Consider the following 15,228-nt stretch of genomic DNA (forward strand, 5'->3'; position numbering starts at 1 on the left):
GTGGATGTAATACAATTTTAAAGTTTTTATGTAATTTCGCACGCATATATCGCCTGCATAAAATACTAGTAACAAACTAAAGGAACTTTACTACGGAGTACGGAGTAACTCTTACAAACTATATTAAGCATTTAAGCCCAAAATATTAAGAGCCGCACTCTTTGTAGGAGAATTTAATGAACAATTCGAGTTTTATTAAAGGTTCCCTAAGTATATATTCGGGACAAACGAGACATGTATACTAAGGGCAGTTTGATAAATTCATGCACTTAAGGACGCCAAAGGTTGAACATTCAAGGATAAATGATGTACGCTTAAAATTAAACGATGTATATTCAAAAGTAAATGCTGGATAAAATCACAAATGGTGTACCCTCTCCATCCTTTTAGGTTCGACTGACATTTGTGCCTGTACTATCTCAAATTATGTATTTGTAAAGATATTAAGAAATTTGACGAATTTAAGGGCATATGTTATAACTGAAGTAAAGAAAGATTAAATAACGTAAATAAAGAACGTAAAGATTTAACGTGGTTCACCAACAATGTGTTAGCTATGTCCACGGGCTGAGGGGAAGAAAGTTTTATTGATCTTGAGGAGTACAAATTACAGAATACAACTAGGTTATGACCTACATTGTTTATATAGTACTCTCTATACGGATGCGGAAAAGCCCAGAAAATAGGCCCAAAATGGATAACCCTAGTCTATAACAGCGAGATCCCCGTGTTGGGGCGTTGCAGTAAGGGGATTGACCGATTCAAGGCATTATTCTAACAAATCTCCACCTTGATTTGAATCCTCTTACAAATAACAATTGTACCAGATGCACCATAATAATGCCAGATGTATCAGAAGCTCCTCTACCTCAGATTTTGCCCTCAGAAAGGGCAATTAACAACTTCTAACATTTTGCAAGTCCCAACAATATTGAAACTTGCTATGTGGAACCGGCTTGGTGAACATATCGGGTGGGTTATCAGCAGTACCCACTTTGTTCACCTTAATTCTCTTCTCACTTCTAAGAAAATGTTACCTTATATCAATGTGCTTAGTCCTCTCATGATGAACTTGATCCTTAGCTAAACAGATTGCACTGAGACTGTCACAATACACTATAGCCTGATCATGATATAGACCCAAATCACTGACCAATCCTTTCAACCAGATTCCCTCAACATATGTTTTCCCTTCCTTCTTCTTGTAGACCCATTTACATGTGACGATTTTTCTGTCTCGAGGTCGTTTGGTTAATTCCCAAGTCTTATTCTTATGAAGTGACTCCATCTCATCTCCTATTGCAGCAAGCCACTGGGTAGACTCAGTACATGTAACTGCGCGCTTCATTGTAGGTGGATGGCTCATCAGAGTCAAGATCCACCTCTTCAACAACATGTAGTGCATAGGCCACCATATCTTCAAAATCATATATATAATTAGCTCTCTTTGATCGATCAAGAGCCAAATTGTGTTGATTCGCTACTAGTAATGAAGGAACTGAGGGTTCTGATTCTGACTGTGGTTGTTGACCTTCATGTTATGGTTCACTCTCATCTAGAGTGATTCGCTGCTCCACCTATTTCTCAACACTACCACTTTATGACACAACAATAGACTTCACAGTAGGGATAAACATAGAATTTTTATCAAAGACTATATTTCTACTTAATATAACCATATTTTCAGATAGGGACCAGATTCTATACTCTTTAACCCCGTCCTCATAACCTACAAATACTCTCTTTTTAGCTTGTGGCTCTAATTTACCCTCATTTACATGATAATAAACATTAAACAGTACAACCAAAAGCTCTTAAACTAAAATAATCAACGGGCTTACCAGACCACACCTCAATAGGAGTTTTGAGATGTATGCCTGTGTGAGGTCCACGATTATCAGATAACATGCTCTACTAACCACTTCTTCCCATAATCTTCTAGTTAGTCCAACATTAAAGAGTATGCACCTAGCTCTCTCCAGAAGTGTCTGATTCATACGTTCGGCTACACCATTCTGTTGTGGTGTACCCCTGACTGTATGATGCCTTCCAATCCCTTTATTCTTGCAGAACTCATCGAACTCAGACCAGTAAAATTCCAAGCCATTATCAGTTCAAAACCTTTTGATCTTCTTCCCTGTTTGATTCTCCACTAATGCCTTCCACTGCCTGAAATTTTTAAAGGCTTCACTTTTATGCTTCATAGTGAACACCCAAGTCATCCGTGAGAAGTCATCACTCATTGAAACAAAATATCTGTGACCCCCTAAAAATTCCACCCGGGAAGGACCCCAACAATCAAAATGAATGTAATCAAGTGTGTCTTTTGTTCTGTGTATAGCTTTAGGAAACTTGATGCGATATAACTTCTCAAAAATAGAATGTTCACATAATTCAAGATCTGTGACCTTGTGGCCACAAAGAAAATCCGCTTTTGACAGAATTTGCATCCCTCTTGCACTCATGTGATCAAGCCTCATATGCCATAAATTGGTCATGTTTTCCTTATCAATCTCCGAGGATGCAACAACAACAAAACCTGGTAACGTAGAACCTTGAAGAAAATACAAGGTACCACGTTTTACACCTTTCAGAACCACATTCGAACCCTTGCAAACATGTAAAACTCCACCTTCACCTTGAAAACTGAAACCCTTGTTGTCTAACATACTCAAAGATATCAAATACTTTGTCATAAGTGGAATATGCCTAACATCATTCAATGTGCATAACTTACCATCATGTGTCGGAATTTTAATCGAGCCTACTACAACCACCTTACAAACATAACTATTAGCCACAGAAATATTGCCACCGTCTACTTGCTCGTAGATTGTAAACCACTCCCTGCGCGGACATATATGGTAAGACGCTCCAGAATCAAGGGTCCTTACATCATTATGATGCGTGTTCTCATAAGCAGCTAGAGTAATATCCTCTTCAGAATTGGTAACAGCTACAACATCAGTACTTGACGATTTATCATGTTGCCTCTTCTTCTTGAGACAATCAGATTTCCAGTGTCCCTTCTCCATACAGTAATTACAGACATCATTAGGTTTAGACCCATAGAAATGGTTTCTTGAATTTCTTCTTCACCGAATTTCCATGTCCATAACTCTGACTGGCTACTAACCCAACAACATGATTATCTACACCAGTCGCCCTATGGCACAGCTCTCTAGTATGGAGGGACGATCTAACCTCCTCTACAAAAATAGTATCTCTACCAAAAATAAACGATTGCACGAAATTTTCATACGATAATGGTAAAGAAACTAACAGAATTAAAGCAGCATCCTCATCTTTAATTTAACATCAATATTACGTAATTCTAATAAAATTATGTTTTAAGTGATCTCGGAGAGGCATACCTTCATGCATTCGCAGACTGAACAGACGTTGCTTCAAAAGAAACTTATTGGTTAAGGATTTTATCATATACATACCCTCGAGCTTAACCCACAGACCTTGCGCGGTTTCCTCCTCCGCGACCTCGGCGATGATATCGTCAGTAAGACACAACATAATCGTCGAGTGTGCCTTCTCTTCCTGAACGACCATCTCATCGGTGATTGAATCTGCCGCCTTATTGTTTCAACAAGGCTCACATCTTGATCCGCCATAAACTGAAACTATTACTGACGGTAAATTTCTCGATCTTCACGTTAATACCAGACATCTTTCTCAACGAAATTTCAAACCCTAGAACAGATCCTGCTCTGATACCAGTTTTTTTTATAACGGAAGCAATTCAAAGAAAGATTAAATAACGTAAATAACGAACGCAAAGATTTAACGTGGTTCACTATCAATGTGTTAGCTACGTCCACATGCAGAGGGGAGGGAATTTTTATTGATCTTAAGGAGTACATATTACAGAATATAACTAGGTTATGACCTAGAGAGTTATATAGTACTTTCTACACGGATGCGGAAAAACCCATAAAATAGGCTCAAAACAGATAAATGTGGTCCAGAACAACGAGATCCCCATGTTGAGACGTTGCAGTAAGGGGATTGACTGATTCAAGACATTAATACCTAGTATTTAAAAAGAGAAACCAATTACCATTCTTTTCCATGTGTCAATCTACTTTTGGTTGCCATGTGTCACTCTACTACTTCGTATTTTGTTTGCCATGTGTTTTTCAACTCTCTTTTAAGTGACCAGTAACTTAATGCACTTCTTGCTCTTCACATTTTCTATTTGATATTTTAATTACACTTCCTCTTGGGCTTCATATTCTCCCTGTAACATACTTCACGTTAAATCTTTGCGTTCGTTATTTACGTTATTTAATCTTTCTTTGAATTGCTTCCGTTATAAAAAAAACTGGTATCAGTTTCTCAACACGTTTTCCTATTCTTTTTTTCTCTTTGTGTGCAACAGAAGCTGAAAATTGAGAAGGACGGTCCTCATGGTTCGCAACTAGCTGAGAATTGGGATATAAAGTTTGAAGAATTTGAAAACATCAAAGAAGTAATTATAAGGCATGGATTCGTTGTGGACGCTATCGGATTTGTGATAGCAAAGCCGTGTGGGCTCGTGACCACTAATATGTTTGGTGGCAAAGGCGGAGATGAATCCAAGGTACGTAACACTTATTTGTCTATCGCAATTCTAAAAGGCAAATTAAACCGATGAGTTGTTGATCAGTTAAAACTGAAATTTGGGAACAATAGCTTCTAAGTTCGAATCCTTCCATTTGTTTTTAGATACATTTAGTCGTGTCACTCATTCTTACTAGAAGAAATAACAATTCTATAAAACAAATAATTTTAGTTCATTGTTTTTTTAGATCACACTCAAATATGAAGAGCGTATAACACATATAAGTGGGATCACAAATTTTTATTTACAAGGGTTGTACAATAAATATTGTACACCGGAGTAAAAGTTAACTCAAAATACGTAAAAGTTAAGCTTATATATGTAAAAGTTATCTATTTTTTAGTGATAAATTTTTTCATTTCAATAAAACTTATTTTTTCAAAATCACTAATAATGTATAAAATTAATCATTGAATGTTTATCTATCAATTTTTTTTTACTAATATAAAAGTTAATCAAAACTAAATTAAAGTTACAAAAAAATGGATAAAAGTTATCTTGGTGTACAATAAATTTATTGTACACCTTGTGCGCGCAAGACCTTTTGAAGTGGGATATATGGAGATTATGGACACCTAATTGATCAACGAATCATTGCCTTGCTGAAGATACACACCAATTTGTGTCCTACTGGTTACGGGCCCTTTGGAAATGCAAACGATGTCAAAAATGTTGGTGTCTTTTTATCGCCACCATTGCCATCTAGCCGTCGTATTGTGGGACTTTTCGGACGACACGGTAGATATCTCGAGTCCATTGGAACTCATCTTGAAAAGGTATGAACAACCTTTTATTGTTAAAGGTTTTTATTTTTATTTTTATTTTTCTTAAGAGTATTTTTGTTTGTTTGATCATGTATGACTTTGTTAGATTATACAACTTTGTAAACTTAATTGTACAATCTTCTCACCAAAATGTCCCACACGTTTTCAACATGGTTAAATTCAACTAAATTCTTACATAAAAAATTTAGGAGAATTCTGTAATACTGTATCTAAAATTCTAAATCACTAAATGTGTAAATACGTTAAAAAGTTTTCCTACTTTGATCATATGAGTACTAAACAGAATGATTACATGGAATGGCAAAAGTATACTGATAACACATTTGTTGATAAGGGTTTTATTTATATTTATATTTTTATCATTGTATAATTTAAAATATATATTGATGAAGGTTTTCTTTTCTTTTTCTTTTTTTAGAAAAAAACGTATTTTTCCGTACAAACTAATGATATTTTTTTTTTTTTTAAAAGGTAAGAAAAAGGAACTTAGGTACCCCTTCGCACAAGGGTGTAGCCTAAGTAGTCACTCTGTACAATTTCGTCTAACTTGGGGCTGGAGTTCGGGAAAATACACATAGGATTACAAATAAGATGACCTATATTCACAAACTAATGATATTACTCCGTATCTTTTTGTAAAATGCAGGTGTAATCCCATTCCTTATTGTGCTATTGAGTATTTGGTACTTGAATTCCAGAAAAGCACCCAACATCCAGATCGAATTGAATCACAAACTTTTTATTATTAACTTGAGTAAATTATTGTTAAGTTGCCTCTGCGCTACTAACTTGAGTAAATTATTAACTTGAGTATTTTGTAAATTATCAATTCATGTTTTGGATTGTGTTTTATTGACTTTAATCATGTTAAAGAGTTGGGTGATGATAAAGGTCGCAAGTTGATACAGTTTTTAGTTGTCGCAATTTTACGTGTCGGAATTTAATTGATACATATAGGCGCCACGTAAGTTATGCGTCATCAAAATATTTTACTATCAATTTAAAATTTTTTACTATGAAAATACCTAAATTAGGTAGTCGATATAAAGAAAGGAACAAATTAGAATATTAAGATTTTCCTACCTTTTGTTGTGACATGTATAATAGGTTATATAAGTTAAATATTTTAGTTTCCAATTTAAATCATGACACAGCATGCCATGTCATCATTGTGACACGACTTGCGACCTTTATCATTTTCGTAAAGAGTTTGAGCCCCTAAACCAGGTCGTTGTCCCTGGACCCTCGACTCGTTGATCGGGCAGCAAGATCCCTATGATGGGGTCGTTGTAGTAAGGGGATTGAATGATTCAAGACATTATTCTAAGAAATATCTTAATTAGAGCTCTTGTAGTGGTTCTCCAAGTAAGGATTTGGTACCATTACCTTATTGTTTATTAGCTCCGTTCTATTGGACTTATTTTGGCTGAATTTATTTGAACTGAATTTAACTGAACTTATTTGAAAAAACTTATTTTGTCTGAAATAAACTTATTTTTGTGTTAAAATGTCTGAAAAAAACTTAATTTTGCTGAACTAATATTATATGAACTTAACTGAACTTATCTGAACTTATTTTGTCTGAAATAAGTCAAAATAAGTCGAACAGAACAGAGCCTTAATTTTCTTAAAATCGGACAAGGTAAGGATAGTTTAGAACTACACCAGAAAAAAAAATCAATCAAACCCGACATAATAAAAAACACTTACAAGTTACAACCCATAGTGGATCACATGGATCAGACCCACTTATAACCCAAGACACAATCTGCTTAACCCTTTTTTTTTTGCGTGGGTTGAATTTTTCCACCACAATCCATTCTCCAACACAATCCACTTTGATCCACCCCACCGACCCGGCACAACCCACCCTCCCAAGTCCCAACCAACATAACATAGCCCACCCAACAAATGAACCAAATCCACCACAAACACAACCGACCCACCCTCCCAACCAACGAAACATAGCCCACCCAAAAAATGAACCATCCCCCCCCCCCCCCTACCCCTACCTACCTAACTTGTCATCCTAATTTAAACTATTTGTATGTTTAAAATGCTAATATATTTAACTTCAATGTTTAAATATACTTTACATTTATGTGAGTATATTAATAATATAAAATTAATTAATTAAAGTTCATATTAATTTTATAATTTTTAATGCCAAACTCACATGACCTATTAAAATCCGCATGACTCACACAACCTGCATTAGTCCTCAAACTACACCAGTCTAAACCAACAGTGAACTCATTTGACCCGCACAACCCACCACACAATGACACATGTAACCCACTGCCCAACACGTACTGTGTCTGTTTTCTCCGACATAACCTGACCCACCTTGACCTACACTGTGTTAGTCATGTGCCAACCATCACCAACCCACGACCCACTAAATGACCCATGATCCATCCAACCTGTCTCATTGACCATCCCAAGACGTTGATAATAGTTCAATAGTTGAGACTCCTTTCGTTCCTTAACAATTTCCCCACATATCATGAATAAATGTCCATATTTGTTGGCCTCGTACCATATTAATTTGTTATTCCCATATATTTCTCCTCACACACTGCTTCGAGTTATTTGATTTAACTATCATACATACCCATTTACTTTAAAATATACTCGATTTTTAATAAAGCGATTAAAAACATTTGAATCAATCTCTTAGTGACAGAAATATTACCAATCGAAAACCAAAATCAAAAGGATCACACAAGAAATATCTCCCTCCATTAGTTAAGCAATTTACAACAAACACCGGCCCAATGAATATATCGTGTCAGAAAATAGGCATAACCCCACATTTCTCTATCTTCCAAAACTCCAAAAAGAAGCGTACAATTACAAATTCGTTCATATACCAATTATCTATTGGTTCAGGGTTGATTGAGGCTAAACTTGGTAGAGAGAACCCGTGTTCGATCCCGCGCAATAACAATTGGGAGGAGACTGGAATCTAACCACTCAGAACTCACCCCGAATCTGGATTAGCCCTAAGAATGAACCGGGTGCTAACACAAAAAAAAAAAAAAAAAAAACTCGTTCATATATGTCACTCCACTATTCCGAGTTGCCTAAATAAAGCGCAAACACTCTTTCTCTCTCTCCTTATCATTATTATGAAGCACTGAGTGACTTACTCCAACTGTCCTTCCATTTCGCCAAAACACAACCAATTCCTTTGTTTCTCAATTCTCTTCTTGTGCTTTGTGTTTTTCTTGTTCTTGTCTCCCTTCCCGAGTATCATTACCTAACTGTACCTTCTATTCATCTCTTCACTTCAAATTTTTGTCAATATCTTTTGAGCTTTGCATACTTTGTTTGAACTTAGGAAGCAATTTCATCATCTGGGTCATTTTTATTTTCGACTTACATGATCCAATAAATATGGATCTAGAAGCAAGCCACAACAATAACCCACTAAAGGTAAGAAATCTGTTCAATTTTGATTTGTGTTAATGTAGGACCTATTATTATGCGTCAATGGGTGTAATTAATGTTTGATTATGTTTAAAATTTTGGAAATTTGCAGAAGGAATCATGGCGGACTGTACTAACCCTTGCATATCAAAGCTTAGGAGTGGTTTATGGTGATTTAGCAACTTCCCCATTATATGTTTACAAAAGCGCATTTGCTGAAGATATTCATCATTCAGATACAAACGAAGAGATTTTTGGGGTTTTGTCCTTTGTTTTTTGGACATTAACGTTAATCCCATTGCTTAAATATGTGTTTATTGTGCTAAGAGCTGATGATAATGGTGAAGGTGGTACTTTTGCGTTGTATTCTTTGTTATGCCGACACGCCCGTGTTAGTTCTCTCCCTAATTGTCAGCTTCTTGATGAAGAACTTTCTGCTTATAAGAAGGATGATTTTGTTGATGGTGAAAAAAATGCAAATTCTAGCTTGAAACTCACCCTAGAGAAGCATAAGACTTTGCATAAGGTGTTGTTGATTTTGGCACTTATTGGTACTTGTATGGTCATTGGTGATGGAGTTCTTACACCCGCAATTTCGGGTAATTTACAATGAACTCTTCCTCTTGTTATTCGGGATTTGTTGTCGCGTTACTAGTTCAAATTACAATGTGTTTACTGTTTCTTCTTTGTTGCAGTTTTCTCAGCTGTTTCTGGGTTAGAACTCTCACTTACAACCGCTAGGGAGAATCATCAATGTGAGTTGGTGATCTATTTTAAGTTAATTTTCCATTTTTGATACTGGATTGAATGATGACCTGGAGATTGATTTATTTTAGATTGAAGTAAGTAGAAGTAAATCTTTTCTGATCTCTGACATAAATTGTTCATAATTGAGGAGAATGGAATTTTTTCTGTTACTAATATTAATTTTCCATGTTATGATATGTGTTAATGTTTAGTAATAGGAGGACAAGAGGTTTAAATTCACATGGGAGCTTTTTGAATTAAAGAATTTGGACATTTTCTTCAAACCATGTTGATCCTGTGACTTTTTCCCCCCTTTCATTTTTCACATTGTTCAAGTGTTTTGGAAAAAGTTCACAAAAAGTTTTAAAATTTTACCTTTCACATTTTTAGTTCATTTGATTCATTATTATTACTCCTAGAACTCCCCCGTTCGTAAAATTAATAGATATACACGACTACACGAGTACTTCTTCCTCTTTTTTTTTTTTTTACTCTGTAGTTGTTGGTTTACTTTGTTTTTTGCACTATTCACGTATGTTACCTTGACCGGATCTTTTACTTTCATATAAAAACAAAATTTATTATGTGAAGTAATGCCATTAACATAAATTATTACATAATCATGTGTACATGTACTAAGTAAAATACTTTTTTAGTAGATGCACACTATGGTGGATCGGTGGGGTCCAAGGAAATCATGTTCAAGATAGACTTTTGCTCTATTATGCATGCCTAATTGGCTATCTAGTGCAAAAATCAATGTTTTGGGCTCACATTTTGACATGATATGTCTATATCAGTAATAGACTAATAGTACTTGTGGCCTGAATTTAGGCAGATAAATGTGGCTTTGGTTGCAATTAATCATTCTGTGGTCATTGTTTGGTCCAAAATTTGGTTGCTCATTTGGAATTTGGCTTACATAGACATATAAATACAATATTTTAAAAAGCCATCTAAATTTGCCAGAATTGGTTTTGTTGGACTTTTTAAGTATTCATGAATTCAATTGATGTCTAAATTGTCCCATGAGGGGGAGTTCTTAGTCACCTACCACCTTGACGGAGACCTATGTTAGGTGGGCTTGAATATTCATGTGACACGAGTATGTGTTCAAGTGTCAGACTTGCATACATTATGAATACATCAATGTATTTGACGCTGGTATTTTAAGGTGAGAACAACAGTTCGAGTGATAGACCTTGACAGAAAGACGGGTCATTTTCTATTTTATGGAGGAGCTGTTGAATTTTAGGTCAAGAGGAGAGAAACAAAGAGACGGGAAAAAGAGATAAATAATGGATTGGTGATGATGTAGAGAAGGTTTATATGGTCTCTTTGATTTTGACTAGAAATCTGATACTTAGTTCTGTAGACTGACTTCTCTGTAATTGAATGGACATCAAATATTCTTATCTGGCCTTAAATTAACTGGATATTGTTTAAAACTTGATTCGAGTAGATTTCAACTTGATTTTCATTGGCATCCTATTTTAACAATGCTTGTTAAGCTGTCTCTTTCCTTTGCTGTGGCTATCACAACGTGATTGGAGACTATAACAAATATTAGAATATATATTCCCGATATCTCTAATAGATATTAAAAAAGGTAGCATCAAGAAATGTTTGTTTAAAAAGAACTTGGTTAAGTTTGTCCTTTATTTTTTAAACCTTTTTTAGTTCTTTAATCGCTTGTGTAACCGTTTTTAATGTATTCTATTACGTTAATCCATCATGCTATTGTTGTGATATTCTGGTAATGGTGGGTTGCCTTATTTAAATTGCTGAAGGCTTACTTTTTGTTAACTATAAGTGCTAACTTTACATCGTTAGTGCTTCTCTATCAACATTATATCAGATCTTAGCATTTTACGTCAAAAGGAGATTCTAGGCACTATTATAGTATTATGTTATTAACTAAAGTGATTATCATTGAAACATATCAACGTGTTCATGTATCTACAACTCTCATAACATCGTGTTTGTTGAATCTCATTTAAGCATTATTAAGAAAACATATTATAAACTTTGCAGATGCATATCTGATATTTTTGAGCCTATTGTCTTCAATTTTCATCCGAGTCAAGCATGTAACTAGCCTCTTCACATGTTGTGTGATAGGCTATAGGTTATCTATAGAAGAGAAACCATTGTAGTCGTTGTTGCATTAAACAAAAGCTATACCACGAGGTCCTCCGAAAATGGTTTCTTGGCATAATTGTAATAGTTGACTGCTGGAACTTCATTATGTTAGGACGGTTTCTTTTTTTAGTTTACCTCATTCTCTTCAATTTGAATTGAATTTAGGAGTAAAAGATGTGATGGAGAATAGTTTATTTTTCCATGATTGAGAAGATTCTATGTGACTTCAATAATATAGAACTATTGCAGCCTTGATATCAATTTTATGATTCATGCATTGAAAAGAGGATAAATGATTTCCGGCGGGAGTCAACTATTTACTATTCTTGATATTTTTTATTTATTGTTACGGGCTTAGAAAACATGGTTATCGAATGTAGAGTCAACATTTGACAGATAATTGCTAGGGAAATGACTCATATATGTGAACTCCCTACCCTTCCCTGATTCCGTAATGGGAGCTTCTCTAAAGGCATTGGGGCAATATTGAGGTTAATGCTGACGTTCCTTATCTTATTTTACCTCTTGAAAGCTTTACTCCTGTGTTTTTGGAATCACAGGAGTTTAAGTTAGTTTTTGAAATTTTTAGTACAAACAGCAAATTTTCAGAACAACAGAACTGGATGTTTTAGTCCCTTGATAAGCATTAAGCTGCTCTCCATCTGCATTAATTTTGCAGATTTTAAGAAGTTAAATCATTCTCAGTTTTGTTCATCAGTTCTCCTCCAATATCCTTAGGGTTGTCAAAGTTCGGTATCAACAAAACATGTGTTCATCAAAATGAGGTCAAGTTACCAACTTATGGAATTACTTACTTTTGCAGATATAGAAGTTCCACTCGCTTGTGTCATACTAGTTTTGTTGTTCGCCCTTCAACATTACGGGACTCATCGTGTAGGATTCCTGTTTGCACCAATTGTAGTAACATGGCTTGTATGCATCAGTTCAATTGGTTTATACAACATTGTGCACTGGAATCCCCATGTTTATCAAGCTCTTTCTCCATACTATATGTACAAGTTTCTCAGAAAAACTCAGAGAGGTGGGTGGATGTCTTTGGGTGGAATCCTGCTGTGCATGACAGGTAAATAACATGTGCTAATTGCTCAATTTTCCCCACACCAATCACCTCACATTGGTCTAATAATTGATTTTTCTCTGCTTCAGGTTCGGAAGCTATGTTTGCAGATCTTGGACACTTCTCACAGTTATCTATTCAAGTATATGCTCGCGCATAGCAATCCTTTTTCTTCCCTTAATTAAGTTGTTTTTGTTTAGTTACCTTGGTTGCTGACTCACTGTCCTGCCTACAGATGGCGTTTAGCTTTATCGTGTATCCATCTTTGATCTTGGCGTACATGGGACAAGCTGCTTACCTGTCTAAGCACCATTCTCTACAAAGTGACTACAGGATTGGATTCTATGTATCTGTACCTGGTAAGTGTACATCATTATTTGATCATATTGACAACGAATCAATGTTGAAAGTACTGTACTAACAATTGTAAAATTTTGGGGGTGGGGTTTTTCAGAGAAGATAAGATGGCCAGTTCTGGGTATAGCCATACTTGCTGCTGTAGTGGGAAGCCAAGCTGTTATCACCGGAACTTTCTCAATCATCAAACAATGTTCTGCATTGGGTTGTTTTCCTAGAGTTCGAATAGTCCACACATCCTCTAAAAGACACGGCCAAATCTACATCCCAGAGATTAACTGGATATTAATGATTCTGTGTCTTGCTGTTACTGTTGGTTTCAGAGACACAAAACACTTGGGGAATGCATCAGGTAATCTATGATATTTTCAGCCAGTATGGTTGTCAGTATATTTCTTTTATAGTTTCTGGTTAAAATAGTTCTGGTTAATTATAAAAAGAGTGAAAATTGTTATTCATAATCCTAAATTTTACCCTCCTTAATGTTTTGATTACTTGAAGTGTTCCCCTGTTTTGACCGAACTTGGGATTATTGTGAGAATCATAAATCCAAAATTTCTGCAAAAATATCCAAATAGTATTTCTGTTTTAGGTAATTAACAACAATTTTTTTCTGGAGCAGGTTTGGCAGTGATAACAGTGATGCTGGTAACCACCTGCCTAATGTCTCTAGTAATAGTATTATGCTGGCAAAAAAATGTGATACTTGCTATTGCCTTCATATTCTTCTTTGGTTCAATAGAGGCACTCTACTTCTCAGCATCACTAGTCAAGTTCCGCGAAGGGGCGTGGGTCCCAATTGCCTTATCCTTCATCTTTCTAATAGTCATGTATATATGGCATTATGGAACTCGAAAGAAGTACGAGTTTGATGTCCAGAATAAGGTACCCATCAATTGGCTACTTGATCTGAGTCCCAATTTAGGAATCGTCAGAGTACGTGGAATCGGTCTCATACAAACCGAGCTTGTAACAGGAATACCAGCCATTTTCTCTCACTTTGTGACAAATCTCCCTGCATTTCATCAAGTGCTAGTCTTTCTGTGCATAAAATTTGTGCCTGTTCCTCACGTAAGGTCTGATGAACGTTTCCTTGTTGGAAGAATAGGGCCGAAGGAGTATCACATTTACAGGTGCATTGCTCGATATGGTTACCGTGATCATGATAAGGATGATGTTCAGTTTGAGAAGGATCTTGTTTGTAGCATTGCAGAATTCATTCGTTCAGAAAAGCCTGATTGCAAAAATGTTCATAATGAAGATGAAGATGAGGAGAATCTAACTGTTGTAGGGTCCTTTTCTACTAATCGGGGAGTTAGATTATCCGAAGATGAAGGAGAGAACACTGAAATAGTTGGAACATCTGAACTCAGAAAACTGGATTCTTTCGATAAGCCAAGGAAGAGGGTAAGGTTTGTCGTCCCTGAAACACCACAAATGGACCGTGAAGCACAGGAAGAGTTGCACGAGTTAATGGAGGCGAGGGAATCTGGGATGGTGTTTATATTAGGACACTCGTATGTGAGGGCCAAGAGTGGTTCGAGTTTAATTAAGAAATTGGCTATTAATTATGGTTATGATTTCTTGAGGAGAAATTCTAGGACACCTAGTTATGCAATCAGTGTTCCTCATGCCTCGACATTGGAGGTCGGAATGGTGAACCACGTCTGATTTATTTTGTAGGTCAGGATCTGAACAGTATAGCAGTCTTCTGTATTGTCATTACTGGGTTGTGTATGTAAATGTTCAACCAAAATCCAGTTTTATGTTGTCTTTAGTTCACTATCAAACTCAGAAATCATAATACACACTAAATTTTGTCATTTTTTTTTTGTTGAAAAAGGGGCAGAATTAAATTATAAAAAGAGTAGCAGCAGCGTTATACAAGAGGGTTTTATGGTACATGTTCATCAAAGTTCTGCAAATTGACATCAACCCTCAAATGAAGTTCATAGACCAAAGTAAGAAGGGGAAATCAATGTTCCAACTTCCAAGGGACCTCCTTCCACATATTGGTATTTAGCAGGTTTTGTTTAATCCAAGAATGGAACAGAAGGGGGAGTTTTTGGTCA

The 15,228-nt window shown here is 35.7% G+C and overlaps 1 protein-coding gene across 1 annotated transcript; it reads left to right on the top strand.

The window, feature by feature from the left end:
- The first annotated feature begins 8,493 nt into the window (after positions 1-8,493).
- On the top strand, positions 8,494-14,979 carry LOC110796684 (potassium transporter 8). The gene is made up of 8 exons (XM_022001761.2): positions 8,494-8,838; positions 8,945-9,431; positions 9,528-9,587; positions 12,545-12,805; positions 12,889-12,941; positions 13,035-13,158; positions 13,254-13,508; positions 13,779-14,979. Exons 1-8 carry the CDS (start codon positions 8,800-8,802, stop codon positions 14,825-14,827), a joined length of 2,328 nt encoding a protein of 775 aa, XP_021857453.2. The 5' UTR covers positions 8,494-8,799; the 3' UTR covers positions 14,828-14,979.
- The last annotated feature ends 249 nt before the right edge of the window (positions 14,980-15,228 follow it).

The sequence above is a fragment of the Spinacia oleracea genome, chromosome 1 (assembly GCF_020520425.1).
Source record: "Spinacia oleracea cultivar Varoflay chromosome 1, BTI_SOV_V1, whole genome shotgun sequence".
In the NCBI taxonomy this organism is placed as follows: domain Eukaryota; kingdom Viridiplantae; phylum Streptophyta; class Magnoliopsida; order Caryophyllales; family Amaranthaceae; genus Spinacia; species Spinacia oleracea.